Below are 20833 nucleotides of genomic sequence, written 5' to 3'. Positions count from 1 at the left end.
CAAGACAGAGCGAGAGAGAGAGGGAGATCGCTTAGGAAAGAGAGAGAGCTACGGCGAGAGAGAGCCGGCAAGTGGCGCAGCGACGTTGCCAGCTTTGAAATAATTTCAAAAGTGCAGCGCAATTGATCGGCGGGGCGAAGTGCCCGCGGGCTTTTGACTTTGCCGTTCAGTCTTCACGCGGGACTCTCTTCAGTCAGCCGGTCGATCGTGGATCGTGGATCGTTGATCGCACTATAGATTGTCGATCGTTATTCGCTATTCGTTAGTCGCGCACCAGTATCCGCTAGATACGTGCTGTAGTTGTCGCCAGTTGTCATTCATTCGCGGCACGTATCCGTATCTGTGTGTAGCTCGTATCGCATCGTATCGCGGTTGGTCTCCCCCAAATGATATAAATGAAATTCTTTAAATTAAATAAATCTACGTTGCCTTAATTGAAAAACGAAAGCGTTGGCCGCCACGCAGTGTATCTGTATAGAACTTCACGATATTGATAAACTATTGGCACAGCCAATTGATTGAAATATTTCCCTCCATCTGACTTAATCGTTGATTCAGTAATTGGGAAAACGATTTGGAAATTGACAACTGTGTGCGGTGTGGCAACAAATTGTAAATAACTAATGCAATTGGTTGCAAGAAATCAACAGCAATGTGCTTAATTATGTTTGAAAATTGTGATATGCGGACAATTGAAAATGGGATCTTAAGTGCTTTTAAAAATATGCAAAAAATTCATAATTTGATCCTTAAATAGATACATCATTTATTGTAAAAAATTTGATTACAAATATTAAGGAATGTACTTTCAAAGACATTTTATAATTCAAAATATTCTAGAAGGTTGCTTGGATTTATTTGCAAACAGGCCAATACAAATATTTGAAAATATTCAAAATGTTCTAAATAAAAGTGACCAAAGAATATATTAAATTCCACATTCTCTTGAATATCCCTCGGCGATTCATTCAAGAATTTTCACATACATAATTCATAATTTAGCCAACATTAAGTTAATAGGTTTTGGGAAATCTACCGCAAAGAAATCCGGAAAATATCGGGGCGAGCATACGTCGTACATATTTCAATTTCGATTTCGACGGGGGACGAAAATAAATGCCATTAAAACACTAATTTCCTATGCCAGAAGAACAGCAGAAGCTCCCGCAGCTCATTGGATTGGATTTGTCATACCGTGTGGCAATTGCCAAAAAGTAAACACCGACAATATTTGACAACAACAAAAAAAAAAAAGAGCAAACGAAAACGACAACGAACCAAAGCGAATAATTAAATGCAAAAAGGAGCAAAAACCCGAAACGGCTAAACAAATAAAAATCTTGGCTTGCAGCTTGAGTCATTCTCCGCCGGCTTCTCCCAGATTCTCTTCATAGTTTCTCACTCCCTCTGGCTGTCTCCAGCGAACCGGCTGCGGTCTCAACCAGTTTTCAATTCATTTCCATTATTATTATTATTTTTGCGCAAAGAAATTAGCTTTTTTCCCCGGCTCTGTTTATATAAGTCAAGTCAGCTGTTTAGTGTTTTTGTTTGCAGTTTGTTTTGCTTTGTATATCCTATCTGTATCTTTGAATCTGTATCTTTGCTCTACGGGCCTTTGGAAATTCCACAGAAATCGGGGAAATTTTCCTAGGTTGCGTGTCGAAAGTGCGTTGCATTCTGTGTTGCAATTGCCGTTGCATTTTCGCAGTGGCATTTTCTAGTTGCACTTGCAGCTGCAGTTTGTCATGTGTGTGCCACCAGACATTTCTTACGCTTGACGAGCGGTAATTGAAATATGTGAATAATTGCTAGATTTGTGAGCCAAAAAGGCAAGGGGCCTGCATTGGAGCCAGATAGATAGGGATAGAGATTAATGGGAAAGCCGGGGAAATGAGAAATCACTCGACACGCACTTGCTCTATAGAAGCAATGAGATGTGGCCAGAAAGCAGATTGATCTAGCCTGCGTTTAGCGTCTCTCTGGAACGCGTTTTTATGAGCCATTTCAAACGACTGCAAAACCAGTTAGCTACTTAACAGCTCTAGCATGCTTTAATTTTTGTACGCGAGACATTTATTGAGCAATTAAGACTTGGACACTATCTATAGGATATACAGGAAAGATTTTACAAATACTTTTTGCATTTTAAATTGTATTTATTATAAATTGGGAAGCCTAAAAGGTATACAAAATTCCTCAGCCAATTGCAAGAACTTTCTTAATTGTTTAATCTTTGCTTTCTGAAGTCACAAAACTTGACTCTTTCATAATTGACAAACTCCTCGTTCAATCACTTACTGTATTTCTCAAGCATTGCACAAAACCCTTTGCAGATTTACAGAATGAATTGCAATCTACCTAGACAATTGTCATTGTTTTGGGCTGTTAGAATTATGCATATTTTCATGGACCTTTGTTGCCGTTGCTGTGGCGGACACAATGGACCGGCAAGTTCTTCATTGGTCCTCCAATTAGGTGTAGACAATGATGGGAAATACAAAAAGTGCTGTCGAGAACGACATTCTGCAACGTTCGAAGTTCTTGGCAGGCAGCCGGGCCCAGCGGAGACAGCAATTAATTGAAGAAATCACGCACGCCCAGAGCGGGCAAGGGGGGGTTATAAATTCTATGGAAACGGGGGAATGTGACAACCGATTCCATGATGACTTCTGATGGACAAATACGGCTAACGGGCTCTATGACCCAAAAGAACAAAAACCCGAAGGGAGGTGGAGCTGGCAGATACTGGCAACGCGTTTTGCATACTAACAGATACAAATCGTATTATGTATGCCCTGCAGTTGTGCCGGCTTTTATGGCCATCTTTCACTCCAATTGTGGACGTCAGCCGACGATCCTTCTCGACGCTTTTATTATTATTATTTGTCTGCCTTTGCCAGTTGCTGCCTCCCTTCAATCAGGGAATTTTAATTATTATTTTCAATTATCGAAAATGGCCTGGTGCGTCTGTTCTTTTCAAGTGTTTCGTCCCCCCCATTGTATCTGCATCTGTATCTCGGTAATTAGGGGGCGTATTGTTTTATAATTCCACCCCTCCCTCCCTTCCCCCCAGTTCAGCACTTGTTGCGGCGGCATATGGCTCGGTTTTGGTTTTATTTTCCATTCGGTTTTAATTAAATTTACCATTCACACAGCCAGCGATAAGAAGGGCAATCCACACACCCATCATTTGGGGCCATTTCATATATCCAGAGATGATATCTACTTCTATTCTAGATATATGTATTCTCTAAGCCTCGATTGCAAATTTATTGTAAATATAATTATACAAGGGTCAGCTGACCAAAAGTGTTTACAATTTTCTGCTGAATTATGATCCAGCTTGCCCAGCTTTTAGCTCTGAGCTGTTAAATGATAACTTAAACAACTGCCGTGAATGTGACGGACTGTCACTGACTGGCTGGCTGCTGAAATGCGAAACGAATCGAAAATAAACAAAAACCCAGACCCCAAGCCGAAGGCCTCTTTCAGGTAGAGGAATATGAGTGTTTATGGAAATATTTAAGAATATATACGACTTGAACGTGTAACATATGCAACTGCTGATTCCGCTGAGAAAGGGGAAACCCGGCTCAGAAAGCCGGATTTAATTGGAGATAAGGGGAAGTAACTATTGGGTTACAAATTTTTTGAGGAAATTAAGAGATTTTTACTGAAGTTCGAGCTAAGAATCAAAGATTTTAAGCCTTACTTTCCATCCCAAAAGAAAAGCTCAACATTTTCTAAAAGTGCACTTTCAACATTCATTCAATCCTCATAGTTTTCCCATTTTCCAAGCCAGCACGCGTTTCTTATTGCCATTTTGACACAAAGCCGAATGGCAGCGGCTATAATGATAATATTTTTTGTATTTGTATTCGAACTATTCGCTTCTGTTGCCGTTGCCGTTGTCGTTGACGTCGCCATGCGGCTCATCGTGAACTGAGTACCGAGTACTGGGCACACAATGGCTAAAGTACATACGCGATACAACTACAACTATAGAGTATGGCAACAACAAAAATCAAGTAAAATAAACCGCAGAACGAAGCGCAAAAACGGCAGCGAAAAAATAAGCGTCGCCAGCAGTTTGTCACTCAATCGCCCAGACATCAGTCGCGTTTTCGGATCGACTGCGGAAAAAATACACCAAAAACCCTGAACAAATCGTCGAAATTCCCCCGTTTCGTATCTAACAGATACTCTCGACTCGGAGACGTGTTGGCTTTAAAAAATAAGAGCGATCTGTGGAGCTAGTTCGGAAAAGCAGACGGAAATTACGAAGAAGCGCACGCGCGTGTCAAAGCTAAAGTTCAAGACGTGTGATCGATTCCCAGGTATTTGTCGGATACAAAGATACTCGGGCCGACTTGCAGTCAGTGAAAAATCGTTCAGAACACGCAAATTCAGCGCTTTTTTCTTCGAATGTTTGTAAATGAGGCTTTGAAATGCACATAGCATTTAAATAATTAGCGTACGATAAGAAATTTGTTGGATTGGTGCTAGAAAGTACAGTGGGGACTGTTTAAGGGGGATTGTTGGTTAGAGAATATTATGTAATAAGTTTTGGGGAATGTAAATGTCAATTTTAAAAAATATCAAATTGAATAGAATTGAAAAAAAATAAAAAAGTGATGGAAAATATCATTAAGTAAATGTATACAAGTGGTTATCATTATGTGTAAAGCTTAGAAAAATCAACCTTTTATAAACCATTATTTATTTTCCTCGAAATATTGACTATAGTAAAGGTTTCTTTCTTCAGGAAATCATGAATCGATTTTAAATATATTTCTTTACATTTTCCCCACAAGCTATTGTCTACTGCTGCTCTATGTATCATGAACTTGTTGCCTAATTCTATTTACCTGTGAAAATAATCGAAAATAATTGAATTCACTGTGAATTAGACTTCTGCATGAATGTACTCATTTGTAGCATAACAGATCTGTACAGTAGTGTAGAGTTCTTAAAAATACTGCACCCAATCCTTTCTGTACAGTATACTCTATAGGCCAGAAGTAGATAGCACAACATTTTTAGTGTGCCCACTTTACGTGAGTGCAGTATATGGTTGTACCCTTCGGGAGTGAGTACTATATTTGCTGTACAGCTTTTTAGTTGTACAGCTTGTTAGTTGTATGTGTACAACTGTGCAGATGAGTTCAGTATTCTTCAATAAGTGCATAAAAATGGTACATAAAATAATGTTTCTCCATTCTAATATTAAAAATTTAAATATAAATTCTTTAATAAAATAAAATTCTTTATAAGAAATTCATAGTACACACGAGAACTCTATATGTGTGCATGTACCAGTCATGAAGTTTCACTCACTGTACAATAAGTCAACTGCACACCAAAACACTGTACAGTGCCTGACTACTGCACACCATTTTTGCTGTACTCATAAACAGCTGTACAACTATGGAATGAGTGAGAACACTGTCTGTCAAAACAGAGAATACTACCCTACTCACTCACATCCAAGTATACTGTGCAGTAAAAAGTGTGTTCCCGTTTCTAGAATAAGTGATTCATTTGTCGTTTTGGATGCATTCATGCAGAAGTCTACTGTGAATACAGAACAGCTGATGATGGGCAGCTCAGAGGGGAAGTTCTAAAAAGAATGCTGGGGATAAGGGTTCGGGGTTCGGCACAGCCCATATATATATATATATATATATATTTGTATATTTAAGTTGGCAAATATAACAGACAAAAGGCGATTTCCGATCCAATTGGCGTTCCGGTCGAGTGACTCGAGTGTGTGAGCTTGGAACTAGGTGTGCCGCCGGGCCATATAAATAGCCTTCATCCGCGGCTGTCGATGAGCTCTGCCCTCCCCCGGCACCATTCGTCGTCACCCCAACGCCCTCGTCACCATCTCGTCAACCTCTCACCGGCAAGGTCAACCTTCAGACCTTAGCTCAGCATCCCATTTAGTTAAATAAAATATATCTCTCCGCATCTGGGCAAATACCAACAAGTGAAAATCCCCGACAATATCCCCAAGAGAACAAGTGTTTTCGGATCATTGTAATGCCACATTTTCCACTCGCGTTATGATTTTTGAAGAGAAAATGAATCATTGGAATGGGAGAGAAAATGGTCCCTCGGTAAATAATCACTCAAAGGCGAACGAAGTCAACAAACGGAAATTGTCAGTTGTCAAATTTTCTTTCGCTTTTCATTTTCGAAGAGCCTCACACTAGGAAAAATAAGACACTGAGTGCAGGCCGTATTAAATACAAAATGTCAACGGCTCGTCAAGAAGCATTCAGTTTTCAAGGAACTTGAAAATATTTAAATAAATTGAAAAGTAGGCAGAGCTTAGCTGATACGTAAGTTCAATTTGTCCGCTACACCATTCTGGTGACATATTTACTATAAATAATACTACCTGTGTTCCAATATATGGATTGAAATTCATTTTGTTTCTTTAAAACATTTATTTTATTTTACATATTTTTGTATTACCTATTAAACCACATTCAAGGCGGAAACTATTCGAATTGCCATATTAAAACCCACTTTACTTATTCAAATGTTCAACTAAGCCTAATTGTGGTCATAATTATATAACATTCTACCTTCTTGGGTAATAATAAACCTCAGTTTTGTTTCCGAATCACAAACTCACTTTCGATATTCTTCGAGACCGAAACCTCCACATTAGGTTTTATCATGCATCGAATGACTCGCTTATAATGGAAAAGCGTAACTTTACGCTCTGAATATTTTCATTTAGCAGCAATAATAACAACAACAGCGATCTAACTACCGGCAAACACAGAAAAAAAGGTAACCACATGAGGCAAAGTTCAGAGTGTAAATGCGAAGTTTATGCGATAATTGCGAGCCAAGCTTGTTGTCAAGTTAATTTTCAGCTCCGAGATAGTGTACAAAGTTTACAAAATGTGGGTTAGGAACAGCACAGGTAACTATGTTTTTTTTTTTTAAATTGGAAGTGCAGGGCACTTAGAAAAATTATGCCGTAATTTAAAATTCGTCGAGGGCCCAGCGAAGCGTTAACAATGTGATTACGAAAATGTCACAGAAAATGTACCCACGTGCTGCTAATATATACAATATATAGTTATAGATGTTCGCGTACCGAATCAATTGGTTTAGCATATGTCGCAACTCTCTCAACTGACAGAAAACAGAAAACTGTTCCACTTTGGGCCACCTGCAAAATGGAAACTCTCGTCAATATTTGCACTTTCTTCTGAGTTACATTCCCCAGATGAGGAGGAAAAAGGGCGCAGCGGGGGAACTTGTCTATTTACGCATATTTATGTCTATATGTTGGCCATGTACAAACAAGAAGCCATCAGCTCCGACATCAGCATCAGCATCATCATCTCGTCCCAGCCCATCATCGTCTTCTTTAGGCAGTCTGTCAATAGACTGGCAAACGTCAATTTTAGTTGGGTCACAAGAAATTGAAAATAGACAAATGGAGGCAGGTGGAGAGCTGAAGAGAGTGGGGAAGGGGCTAGAGGAAAAGCTGGCTAAATTAGAAAATACGAGTACTCCCAAAAAAAATATTCAAATTTCACATGAAATTGGGAAAAGCACTCGAGCTATTGGATGCAAATTATGAACTTATTGAAATGCAAACAGATTTGAAATACCATGTGACGACGAGTCTTCAAAGAATTTTCGTTTTATAATATGAATGTTTGTTTCTTTAAAAACATATACCAATTGGGAATACATAGTTTAAGTGAAGTAGAAAGCCTGAAAAATCTATATAAAGGAAATGGCTTTTTCAATGATTGCTTTAATATATTAAATTCTGAGAATATTTATAATATTATTATAGTCTTGTTGCGATCTTTCTATTAATAAAATAAATATTTGCCTTCGAAAGTACTTTCGTTCTAATAGTGTACCATAAATAGCCCCAATCACCAGCTATATTCGACACTTTTAGATGGAATTTCACAATGAAATAAACCAAACTTGAGAGTCAAACGCTTGTTGGTGTTGTGACTAGATAAATAAGCTACAAATTTCACAATTTCATATTGTTCGTATATGTTTAGGTGTCGAACAGTTGTCGGCTTGTTTAGTTTTCCAGCTCAAAACTCCCCACATGGGGCTCGAGTTACCAATTATTTACACAGAGTTCTCCAGCTCTCCCTCGGTCTTCGTCTCCGTCTCCATCTCATTTATTGTATAAACACAGACATTCGTTTCTTTTAAACTCCATTCAAGCTGATTAGAGCTTCACACAGGTGTTATGTATACAGAAAGGTAGAAAGCCCAGCAGATGGGAGTGGCTTAGTGCTAAGTTGGAAATATTTCAACGTACTAAAAACTTGCCCAAGGCAGTTACATATACTGGAAAACACATTTTTTCCTGACAAAACATTGTCGTATTACCATTTTCCAAATTATATTTTCAACAGAAAACAATATGGTATGGCTAATAAAAATTGTTAAAGCGAAAGCTCGATGGATTAAAATATTTCTTTGGTTTATTTGTTATGAGTTATTTTAATATCGCTTGCGGGAGGCTCCTTAGCGGACATTAAATGCAAAATCAAATAACTGCGCTATGTGATCACCATAATAATCGTAACGATAAAAACAAATATCGTCCATCTGTATGGACAGACTGTACGGTCGGGTCATGTCTGGGCCATTAGCGATATGGGGGATGTGCAACAAATTGAAAGTAAATAACACTGAATGCCAATAAAAATCGTAAAAAATATTGCGTTATTGCAAAAAGGCTAACTGCACTCGCCGGACAATATGGCAAATTAATTAGTTATATACAAAAATGGCGTTGTCCTAAAAAAAAAAAGAGTGAAATATCAACGCGTGTGTTATGTGTGTGTGTGTGGCAAATAAAATTCAAATTATGCACAAGTGAATAATTGTGGCATTTTAATGGCAGCCCTTGTGCTAAAATAAATACAAATAAAATATTGGTTTTCGTTTTTAATATAGCCCAGGAGGCCCATAAACCAGCAAATCCAAGTTTTAGCTAAATCGAAAAATACGATTCTCAACCCTTCGAAGTATTTTTTTCCTCGTGCGTGTGGTTTGGCGCCAACTAGCGACCAATAAATAAAATGAAAAATCCAAATATCATGGAATGCAGCAGCAATTCCTTAAACAACAATATCAACGGAAGCGGAAATGGCAATGGAAATGCAACTGGAAATGGCGACCAGCGCCCCCTGTTGTCCAAAGTCCATGGAGGAGGAGGATCTCCGCCGCCCAACAACAACAACAGCATCCTCGTCCGCTACAGCAACAAGCTCAGCTCCGGCAGCCCCTCCTCCGCGGACTCCTCGCCACCACATCACTCGCCACCGCCGCCCATGCACCATCAGTACCATCATCCCGGCAACCACCAACAGCACCACCCGTCCACGGGCATGTCCACAAACATGACCACAAATGGCCATCAGTTGTATCCGGCGATAACGGCAACGTATTGGCTGCCGCCACCGAATCCGGCGCCATATTTAGTTCCAGGTAATTAGTGTTACTTGCACGGCTAACCCCTCGGTACCGAGTACAGTGAAGTAACTGTATGGGGGAACTCTTAAATTAATTTGGGTTATTTTTTAGGTGTAGAAATTATGTTTATTTATTATCAAGAGAACAATATAAAGCCTTATTGTAGTCCTTAAAATACATCAGAAATAAGAAATAAAATAAAATGCTCAACATTTTCAGATTTTCTGAATTTCATATCTGATCCGATCTTAGTACAATACTAAGTCCTTTATAAAAAAACTATAAAAAAAGAAATTATGTAAACACTTACCTTCAATAAATAAAAGAACCCCCAATCATTGCTTCTTTAAAATTTCTTAATAATGTCTTTAAGAAATCCTAAAGGTAGAAAATATTCTATGAAAAATGTCCCCTTCAACATGTTGCTCCTAATGACGCTTCACTGTGGTCTCTATTGTCTAAAACTCATTGCGTTTCTGCGCAAAAACGCTGCAAATTATATTTTCGTGTTTATTGTGAAGCTCGCGAGGATTACAAAGCCAGGCGGGTGGGCTAAGGGCGCCTGCACAAAACACAGTGCAGCACAGCAATTTTCCGGAGAAAGCACGAGGATGAATAGCTGGGGGGGCGGGGGGAGTTTCATGTTTCGATGCAAGTTTCGTTCTCCTTTTTTTTTAGTCCCCCTTGTCCGCTTTTGTTGGATTGTCGTGTATTTTATTTCCTTTTCGCGCCAAGTGGCTAAATGTTAAACCAATGTGAGGGACCCAAAGGGAGTGTGTGCGGGGGTGTTTCGTGTAATTTCATTTGCAAACGCCACTTGCTGGGCGGCTAATTAAATTTTAGCTTTGTCAAGGGACTTTTGAACTCCCTCATACAAAAGAGACTACAAAAAAAAAGAAAAGAAGGGAATGTGTGGAAAAGGAAAACATTGTATAAATACAGTCATTGGTTTTTCTTCGTTTCGTTTAGTTTTTATTTTGGTTTCAGGAAGATATTTTGTTTTGAATGAATTAAAACACTAATACAAGTAGATTTGCTGTGCATTAATTATAAATAAATAAACATACAAACCTATAATTTTTCAGCAATATTTAACAGCAGTTTGGGGGAATTTTAATCTCATAAAAAAATGTTTTTTAGGCAATTTATAATCTTAAAAAAACGAAAATATTTCTTAGATATCAAGACTTTATATTTCTGCTTTATAATTCAGATTTTTATGTGTTTCTTTTCTTCTCCAATTCCAACAATTCAAGTTCGTTTTCAGGTTGCATAACTTCAGCCGCGATGATTTCGTGACTCGTTAATTAGCAAGCCCATGCTAAAGATTTAATCAACTAGTCTCTGAAAAAATATATATAATTAATTTATTGTTTCTTAAGGTTTATATTTTTAGCTTCCATCAGTAAGCTTTATATATTCTGGAATATTTCTTGAGTTCTTACAATGACAAGGAAAGTGACTTAAATATATTTCTATTACCTTCTTATACTCCATCCTTTTCTATCCTGTGTTGTTTCCTGTCTGGTCCTTTTGGATGTAACAGCTTCCTGGGTCACAAGAATTTCTGGGGTCTTTGGGGTTTTCGATTCTGTCGCCGGCATGCAAAAGCTACGTGACATGTGGATAGTGGCTGTTGCAATTGTTGCTACCACAGCGAAACGTGTTACATTTATGTTAACGCATTTGCACACGTTAAGAGGGAAAAATGCACTGGCGAAATATATTTTAAATAATATCTACAAATAAAATGTTATGTAATCTCTAAGCCATTCTCCGACTTTGGTATATTTAAATTCCAATTTCTTAAAACTAGAACAATTACTACTTCAAGAAAGTAATTCTAAAAATGTTTTTTAAAGGGAAAAATAAATAGTAACTAAAATATTGACCTGTAACTAGTAATAAATTATAATCCCTCTATTTTATACCAACTATTTCCCCTAGTGTGTGTGAAGAAAATACATTTATAATGCATTGCCGCAAGTTCTGAAACCCACAACCTTATGTAACACACTCACACACATCTGTTACACTTCACTTTTGACTGACAGCCATTTTGGCTTACCGCCCGCCCCCCTATTTCTGGGTACCGTCCCTTCCTCCCTCCCCCAGTCACTTGATCTCGCCGTAAAATTATTATTTTCCGTTCGTCGCTCGCCTGCATCGAATTGCTTTCCAAATACATGCACTTTATTTATTTATAGTTTTTTCTTCAACGTTTGTTCGGTTTCTGTTCTGGTTGTTTTATTTGTTGTTTTTTTTCGTCGCTTGCTAGTTGGTCTCCCTTTTAGCTGCTTATTTATCAACTGCTTTTTGGACACCTTCGAAGTCAGACGGTAGAGTTAAAGTCAACAATTCATTTCGCATATATCACTTAAATATGCAAGTCATGCCTCGTGTTAGACAGCAGACAATTGATGGGTTAAACAGGGGGTTTAATTTTTGGGAAGAAAGGGAATTACGGAGTATAGAACACAAGCAGCAATTCTCCAAACACTGAGGTAACACGCTTTCTCACAAAAAGCTAATTTGGGGAATTCATTTACCCCTGTTTCTCCTTGTGTAACTCCCCTTAGCTCGAACAACTCAATTGGTTTGCCCAGCTAATATCTGGCGAACTCTTAGCCATTTGACAATTGGCCTAACCACGCCCAGTTCCGTCACTACCCACTCTATCTTTTCCCGGGAAAACCCCCGCTCCATTCAGAAAATCAAACATTGACAAGTGACCAAAAAGTTGAACAACAGACGAATTCGTTGAAACACCGCAGAATGAGCAGCAGCAGCAGCAGTAGAAACCATTTTGCATAGACAATGCCGAATGCGTTACAGTTCAATGGCAGCAATGGGGTTAAGAGGGGCCATCGAGGGGTTAAGGAGGCACAGAGGGGGCTAGTTCAATGGGTCCCCATGATCGACTGAGCGTCCCATAAGAACCAAATGAAATTCTGTCGCGACAAATACACAACAATGTGGAATACGTAATCAATTGAATCGGATGTGTGTGCACAGAAAACAAAATTCTATGGCTTAATTATAGTTTTATTTAGAAGAAATTAAATGAAAAAGGAAATATATACATTATATTGTTGGTAATTAATTTGATAAATATTTCTAAAGTTAAGAATTAGACTAATCTAGGACATAAAATTATTGAAACTGTATTTAAGAAAATATTAGATTAAATTTTCTCTTATTTTTAAATTCAAGCATAAATTAAAGGCATATTATTTAAGTTTATTCAAAGAAGTACTTTTTTTCCGCTGTGTATAATTGGGAAACAACTCAAACAGATACACTGAAAATCGGAGTTTCCCATCTGCATATATTTACATGAACCCCAAACCAATGCAAACTCAAAACAATCGGTAATCAAACTTTGCAGCTGGAAAATACGAGTGATAGGAAAATGTGCCAGCAAATTTCCATTTATTGCCTATTTATTGGAGCGATCGAGCGTGGCAGTATCTTTGTACAACCATATTTATGTGCAGAGTGCATAATCTCATCCTGTGGCAAGGATAAGAGGGCCTTCCTCTTTGGCATGGAGATCCTGGGGTACATGGAAGATGAATTCCGCTTGAGGAATTTCCAGCTAATTAAGACTGAAAGCCTTGAATACGAGGGGAATTCCTTAGCAGCCCAAATTGATAATGTGAGGCGGACGATGAAGTGGTGGCTAGGCCAGGCAGAATAGCCAGGAATCGGAAATGTATACTTGGAAATTGTAGTATAAAATTCTCTAATACTGCTATATCAAGAATTTAGAAATATTAGTTCGAGAAAGTTTATAGCCAAACTATTGTTTTAAAATACATAGGTTAACTGTTTATTGTTGCGATTGATTGCCCATTTATAAGCATCATAGTCCCAATAAACAGTTTTAAAGCCCCTAATTTCCATACCCAATAGCATTATTTTCTCAGAATTAAGCTGAAAAGCTGCCTATTACAAACACTCCCTCACTCTAATCATCACCAAAGTAATCACCTTAGCTCCACCTGCTGTTCGCCAAAGATTCCCAACTGATTACTATGCAAAGCGCATTTCGAGGCAAGTTAAAAAAATATGAAAAACAAAAAGTACTTTAAAGGTACGTTCGAGGTACAAGTTGAGGTATTTTATGAGTGAGGAGCTGAAGATTTGAGCACCTCCAGAGATGCTGACTGCCTGACTGCCTGACTGACTGACTGGCAATCAAATTTACCTTTGACGTGACATCTCGCAGCCACAAAAATGCGGAGACACCTCCGGGGGAGTCGAGTGGGGGGTCCGGGGAGTGCAGAGTATCTGCGAGATTAAATGTGCAGCAAGGCATGCGAGATAAAGTGACATAAGATACGACGTCAAAATGTATCTTACGAGCGCCCGAACGCCCCCTCCCAAACAATAACCACGAAAACAGAAACGTTTATTGTCTCCGGAGCACGTGCGTCATAGAACCAGTTTGCCGGAGACCGAAAGCAGACCTGCAAATAATGGGAGAACAACAACAACAACAAAAAAAGCGTAATTTCAGTTTGAATTTTGAATTCAAGACTCAAATTAATCATCCAGCCATAGATGCAGCCAGACCAGCTCAACCTGTCAGAATATTTGGTATTTTGTATCTATCTCAGGCCTGTCTAAGTTGCAAATTTCGAATGCAGAGTAAGAAAACTATATTACTATTAGAAACAGTTCTAATTAAAAAATATAATATTCAGATAATATAACTATAAATTAAAGACCTTCAAAAAGGTTATTAAAAATGATTCCAATTACATAAAATCAAAAGAAATTCCCATTACACTTGTTTCTGTGTAAACATTTTCAAGCATTTAGCTGACATTTTAATTCTTGATTATGTTGTCAATTAGTAAGCCAAAAGAAAATGCAGAACTCACAGAGGAAAATCCAAAGGCAGACGTACATTTGGCTGATTGATATTGCTCAAGTGGTTTTTCATTAAGTCATTTCCATGTTCCACTCGAGACTGCAACCTCTTTGTAGTTCAATTTCAACAATCTCCAAGTGGATGATTCGCTTGCCAAGAACTAAAGAAAGATGTTGATACATAAAAAATAATATAGAAGCAATAGGAAAATATTAGAAAAAATATGTTTATGGACTAAAGGGGGGGTATAGTACTCCCCTTTTTTCCATGCACTTTTAGCTCCGCTTGATCTCCGCTTTCCCCGCTTTTAAGAATTTTCCATCTTCAGGGCAAGTTGCCAGTGAAGCACTTGAGAACATCGTCAATGGGAAAGGGGGAAAAAAATGGGATGGAAAACATTAGAATAGGAATAGCCGCTGGCAGCGGTAATTGAATGAGGAGCACAAAGGCAGCCAGAAGCGGTCATCGAATGTAACAAAAAAATGGTTCTATTTATAAAGACCGAGTCTAAAGATACACTTCAGATAGGGTTTATAATTTATATACTTTAGAAATATAGTTAATATTGTAATTAGTTATGGTTGTCTACATAAAATATATGTTCATGGTCACTTATACCATTTATGTTTTACTAAGAAGTCTAAATAATGGCAGCTTGACTTGATTAAATAATTGAAATAAATAATTCCAAGGCCTTGATTATTTTTTTTAAATATTTTTTAAATGCTTTTCTATTTTCTAAGCTCTTTAAAATATCAGAGAACTCTTCTAAAAGAAAACTAAAAATAGAGCACAAGACACGATGTATTGCTCGTATAGCACACAAATGAACCTTTCAAGCGGATGGCAAAAATGAGCAGCTCGCCCCTTCCAATAATTTCCAACCCGTACGTCCCCCTTTTGGCTGCTGGCAGTTTGCCTATTGCAACCCCTTCATCTTTGGGGGGATCCCCCGTTTTACGATTTCCCCCCCTTTTTCGTTGACGCTGCAGCGGAAATTGTGGCGCTCGCGGGCCGGAAGTGTTGGCAACGTAATCGAAACGTGCCCAGGGATCCTCCAGCTCCTGCTCCTAGTCCTGTCAACGAAGTCATTGGTCAGGAGCGATGGTACTGGGGATCCCCGGGGGATGTGACTGGGCCTGGAATTGGTTCTGGGGAAGGGAAAAGGACGAATATAATGATTTCGTTCATTTGTCGCAGTGGTTGGCAAAGCGTATGGCATTAGCTTTTATGACGGTTAATTGTATTTGCGGCCTGGGAAACTACGGAGTTGACAGAGGAATTATAATGATAGTGGGTAGTATTTTGGTGGCAATTCACCTTATTTTACAAGAATTAGTTCTTTAGTTTGACAATTCCTAGCTTTTTATATAAACAAATGTTAATTTCAGCATTTATTTCTTATTATTTCATAGTAAACCCCAACTGTTCCTAGCTTTTGAAGTCTCTTTTCTTGTTGAAACATTAATTACATGCACATAATTATTCTTGGCAAACCGTCACTATGTTGCCTCTGCTCTGGCAAATAAAAGGAAAAAGTTTAGTTGGAAATTCCATTTTAATTTCCGCTTCCGCATCGCCATTTTCCGCTTGTCAATTATTGCGAAATTATGCAAATATGTTGCGCGCGGCAGAGCCCCAAAGAGCGGGAAAGAAATGTCGAAAATTTGTGCGCATTAAATGCGTCGCCCACAGAGGTTTTCCTTTTGCCGCTCTTTTCCAGGGCAGGACTGGGCGCTTAATTGAATTAAAACATAAAAATTTTTCTGCAGCGAAATAAGTTGCTCGGGCCATAAACTCCAACGTCCCATACATGTATGTAATTCCCATTTTAGTACATTTTGATAGCCGGGCAATGAGCATCATAATTTCACCAGTTTACAACAATTTTTTTCCTCCTTTTTTTTACTCGATTGCCGAGGCTTTAAATTAATTATGAGATCCCACTCCGTTTCGCTTCGGCCGAAAGTATGCTATGGAAATATGCGCCTTCCACGGCACACATGAATTTTCTGCAATAAATATTTATGCAGCTGAGACTGCGAGCTGGAAGCGCCCAAACTACTTAAGAACACAAACAGATACAAATATGTGAAAAGTTGCCTCCAACTCGTGCAGCACTTCAAATTGCTGCCGTGATGCTGCAGCCTGTTTTGCGTTGCTGCTGTTGTTGCACATGTGTGCCTGGCATTTTCATTTATCAGGCCTGTGTATACTCAGCGCTTAATCTGTACAGTACACACAGAGTAACAACAACAGGAGAGAAAACCTGGCTTCTCAGTAGGAGGAAACACATAATTGTTCTTGATTCCTTAATATACATTTTACAGTTCCTTCATAAAAAAGGTTTTATTTATAATAAAAGAGTAAAATTCTTTACCATTCAGTCATATGTTTATTAAAAAGTATTTTGTTTAGTGTAGGCTGAAAGACTTTCGCCTCTCCATTGTAATATGCACAGCGTTATTTGAGTGTTTATGTTATAATTGAAAACGTTAACGATTTTGAAAGATGGCAGTAGCTGTGGTGGCAGCATATCCTGCAGGCCTAGTCCTTCACGTATCCTCTTCCTTTCGCTGTCAATGTTTTATGCAAAATTTTAATTGAAACCTGATAGACGACGATGAACGACGTCGTCTACAAGCCGAGATGCTGCCTAAGTAGCTTAAAATGTGATTAGTTTCTCTCTGAGACAAGCTCTGCTTATACATAATGCGTCTTAATTAATTCAAGATTTATTTCGAGCCTGGCGATAAGACCTCTGCTGCTCTCTACCTGTGACTAAACAACTTAAATTAATATCAAAACTGCCCAAGGAGAATGAAACTAAAAAAACAGTTGCTTAAATATCCGAATAATAATTCCAAATGCTGACAATGGTTGGTATTTATGGCCAAGAGGAAAGGGGCGGCATTGCCATTAGCTAACTTGTTCACATCTGCTTTTACATATGTATTACTTTACAGCTTCTCTTTAGCCCCTGGCCACACATTGAATAATGTCCTCGTCCTCCAATTGGAATGCCGCATCCGAAACTGAATCAGGATCCGAGTGCGATATGAATGTGTGTGTCTTTTTGTATAAATCTGGCTGGCATGTTTAACATTTATCCCTTGCGCTCCTGCTCGTCCTCGTTTTAATGTTCTTCGCATTAGTAGCAAGCTCCACTCCATCCGATATACAACGAGTATGTATGCAAATCTCAGCTGACAATCCTCGGGGCGGAATTTTACCCCAAACTTTCGATGTGGCAAAGTTTTATGCGCTTCATTCGTTTGCATGGTTTCAATTGTTCTGGTTAATGCGTTTGACTTTTGTTTGCGGCTTACTCTATGGAAATATGCGGAAAATATGGAGGAGATTGGCTATGGGGAAAGTTATGTGGTTCTTGGGGAAGGAGAAAAGCTTTAAATAAATCCTAAGAGCTTTAATTAAAATATAAGTGAAGTGACTTAAAAAGTTATCTAGTAAAAAAATTATAAGTAAATTGTACACAAATATATTTTAGAATAAAGTCTTTACCACTTTTTAAATATTTATTCATCCTAAAAATTGTGTATATTATTCTAAATAAACCCCTTAAAGCATTCTCTTTAAACTATAAACCATAAATATATATTATCTTTATATATTTATTTCAATGCATTACATTTTCATCCTCTTTAAAAGAGTATTCAAGCACCTGTTTAACCGCAATTAACTTACACATTCTCTTGGCACGCTTAAGTGCATATCATTTGTGGTGCATATATATCTTGGATTCCTGGCAGCTTGGCTTGTAAACATTCATTCGCACTAGGCGCTTAATTTGTTTATGCCAAACAAACACCACTGCGTAAATAATTAAGAGCTGCCGAAGGATTTTTGCGAGAGGCGAGCAATTAAATTGCAATGCAAATTGAATGCAATCTAATGCCTGGCTGACTCCACAGAAAAAGTCTCTAATAAGATAAGGAGGAAGCGTAATGGGGGTATGGAAAAGTAAATTATGCACATGACAAACTTTGCCCGGGAGCCAAAAATTTTTCGGGGGAGCGGCCAGAAACCAACTTGACACAAAAGTTGATGTCTCAAGTGTGAACTGAAATATATGAGGACATCCTGCGGGAAAGGGACACGGAGGAAAGTGCAGTTTCCGCTTTTGACTGTGCATATAAATCTTAAGACAGTTAACGTCATCATATGGCAGAGTTGGCTCCCAAGGATGAACTTACAATGCATATGCCACAAGCGGAAGGACCTGCCCTCCAACTTCTGCTCCTCCTTCGATGCTGCTGAAAAATCCTTCGGCTGCGGTGGGCGTAACTTTGCTGCATAATTGTAAGGCGGAAGGCACGAAAGACGAAGGACGAAAACGAAAATGTTCGCCCAGCCAGTTGAGGAAACCAATTTGTGGTAATTGTCGTGAAATTGCAATTTCTGCAACTGTAATGGCCCAAAGGAATGACAGAGAGATGCACTGGGATGCTGGGATGCTGGGAGTCTGGTGGAGAGAACCGTGGAGGCAGTGACTCCACTTAAATGAGATTCCTTCCAGTCGAAAAAGGTGAAAATGATAAACTGCCTAGGGCCGAATTAATGCGGAGATTGCGCCGGAATGGCAGCCACGAAAAGCCAATGCAAATGGGCCATAACCCTTAATGAACCAGTGGGTTTTCGCCATTAAAATCGGATAAGAACCTGTATTATTGCTGGAATCTTCAGAATAAAGTAAGATATGTATATTATATATCATAACATATCTCATCTTGCTTTAAAGAACCTCTAGCTAGTTGAAATATTTCAAATTCAGGCCATTCTCTACTCTTCAGCCACCATTGCGAACCAATTTAACGCACATCACTGGCGAGAACAAAAGCGAATACTTGGGAATTTTTTATATTTTTGGTGTTTCTTTTTTATATGTTCGCTGCCCTGGACTTTCCCCAACTCGCTGCTTTTATCAGCGCTGAAAAATCACGTGCGCATAAAACTTTCCAATCAGCGATGCCAAATACAAAAGAGGTCCTTAACAAGCTCCTCGAGTGGGCGAGAAAATAAGGGGGACTCAGGTGCTTGCAATAAGTTTGAACCTCCTTTTGTGTCATAGCCCTTTTCCTTATTCCGTGCCACTCGTACGTATCTTCTCGCTGGCAAAGTTTCAACTTAAAATGGCAAATCCATACAATAAATATATAAAATGTTACTCCTTGTGTCGCACCTGAACTAACCTCAAATAAATTTTCCACATGTGCCGGACAGAGACAAGAGATAGAGAGGGTGCATTGCAAACAGACCTGGGACCTGTGTGCTAGTAAAGACCTATAACTTCCTGTGTATTTAGCACACAGGAGTGCAAAAAACTTACCCCACACCTTGCATCTCCCACAAAAAAAAGAAAGAAACCTGAGATAAGACCCCCAAGCAGGCTGAGTGCGTTCTGAGTGCCTCGGTTTGGGGGTCTCTTCTGGTGCCAACTCCAGGCGAAAGCAACAATTTCCAATCACTTCCCTTGCAGCGACACAATTTTCTATGTTTATACTTTACGACACCTCTGCCCAAAGCGGTGAACCCAGGAGAGGGTGTGTTTTCAAGTGGAATATGCTGAAGTTGAAGTACCCTAAAAATTAAATGTGTTTGATAACTAAATTTATAAAAATAAGTGTGAATTTAGGTAGGCAGAAAATGTTGAAACTTAGAAACGGTGTAGATGTATAAATCGATATTTTACGTAATTTTAGATATTATATTTCAGTGTTGCTATACATCTACTATAAAACAGTACTTACTTAACTAAAAATTTAACAATGTCAAACTATATTTTCCTGTCATATTTCCCCTTTAGTTAGTGTATCGAGTAGTGGTTTGAATGCACGCTTAGTTTGTTTTAAGGAAAATGCCTTGGAATCGCCCCTTATGCGTATACATGTACATATGTGTGTATGTTTTGTCTCTGGAAAACTTTAAAGCAAGTTGGTGGGGCAGTTAGAGGAATGTGGAAAGTGTTGCAGAATGAAAAGTTGCTCCTTCTTATTGCTGCAGTTCGCCAGTTGCACTTCTTGTTGCATTGATTCGATTTGTTGCGATTGCGTTTTTAGTCTTTTGCATGTGCGCTCCCCAAAAAGTTTCACATGGGGACCTACCGAGATAAAGCATAACAATTGCCGTGCACCAAACTTTTCCCTTACAAATGTTCTCGTTTCGATATGAAGGGGGAAAATCGCATATATGGTACATATATATTCGAAAGGCGATTTATTGTGCCATTTTAAAGTTGAATTCCCCTTACAGGACCCAGCTGCTTACAAAGTTGTCCTCTGATTAATTGCAACTCCCTTGCTCGATACGAGGAGTCAAAAAATCAGAAATAACCAACAAATATCACTCATACGCCGGGTGTTCCGCAATTCGGGTTAAATACTCGCTTGTCGATCGTTAAACGGGAAAAGCCAGCACGCACGGTGGCAGCTCATTAACGAATTTAAGCGC

At 38.7% G+C, this 20833-nt stretch overlaps 1 protein-coding gene across 7 annotated transcripts in view; it reads left to right on the top strand.

Annotated features, from left to right (window-relative positions):
• Nucleotides 1-20833, top strand: part of bru2 (bruno 2) — a 53306-nt gene that overhangs the window by 19353 nt on the left and 13120 nt on the right. The window contains exons 1-2 of one of the 7 annotated variants that reach the window (XM_041776135.2): nt 186-371; nt 8968-9501. The exons of 3 other annotated variants lie outside the window; for them this stretch is intronic. In XM_041776135.2, coding sequence (XP_041632069.1) covers nt 9093-9501 — 409 coding nt within the window. In that variant the 5' untranslated portion in view covers nt 186-371; nt 8968-9092. Of the gene's footprint in view, nt 1-185; nt 372-4079; nt 4432-8967; nt 9502-20833 lie in introns of those variants that run through there. 3 more of the 7 variants (XM_041776136.2, XM_070283268.1, XM_070283269.1) reach the window with 3 other exon arrangements.

Source organism: Drosophila kikkawai, chromosome 2L (genome assembly GCF_030179895.1).
Source record: "Drosophila kikkawai strain 14028-0561.14 chromosome 2L, DkikHiC1v2, whole genome shotgun sequence".
NCBI lineage: Eukaryota > Metazoa > Arthropoda > Insecta > Diptera > Drosophilidae > Drosophila > Drosophila kikkawai.
The sequence above is the reverse complement of the archived record's forward strand: the minus strand, read 5'-3'. Positions and strand labels throughout refer to the sequence as shown.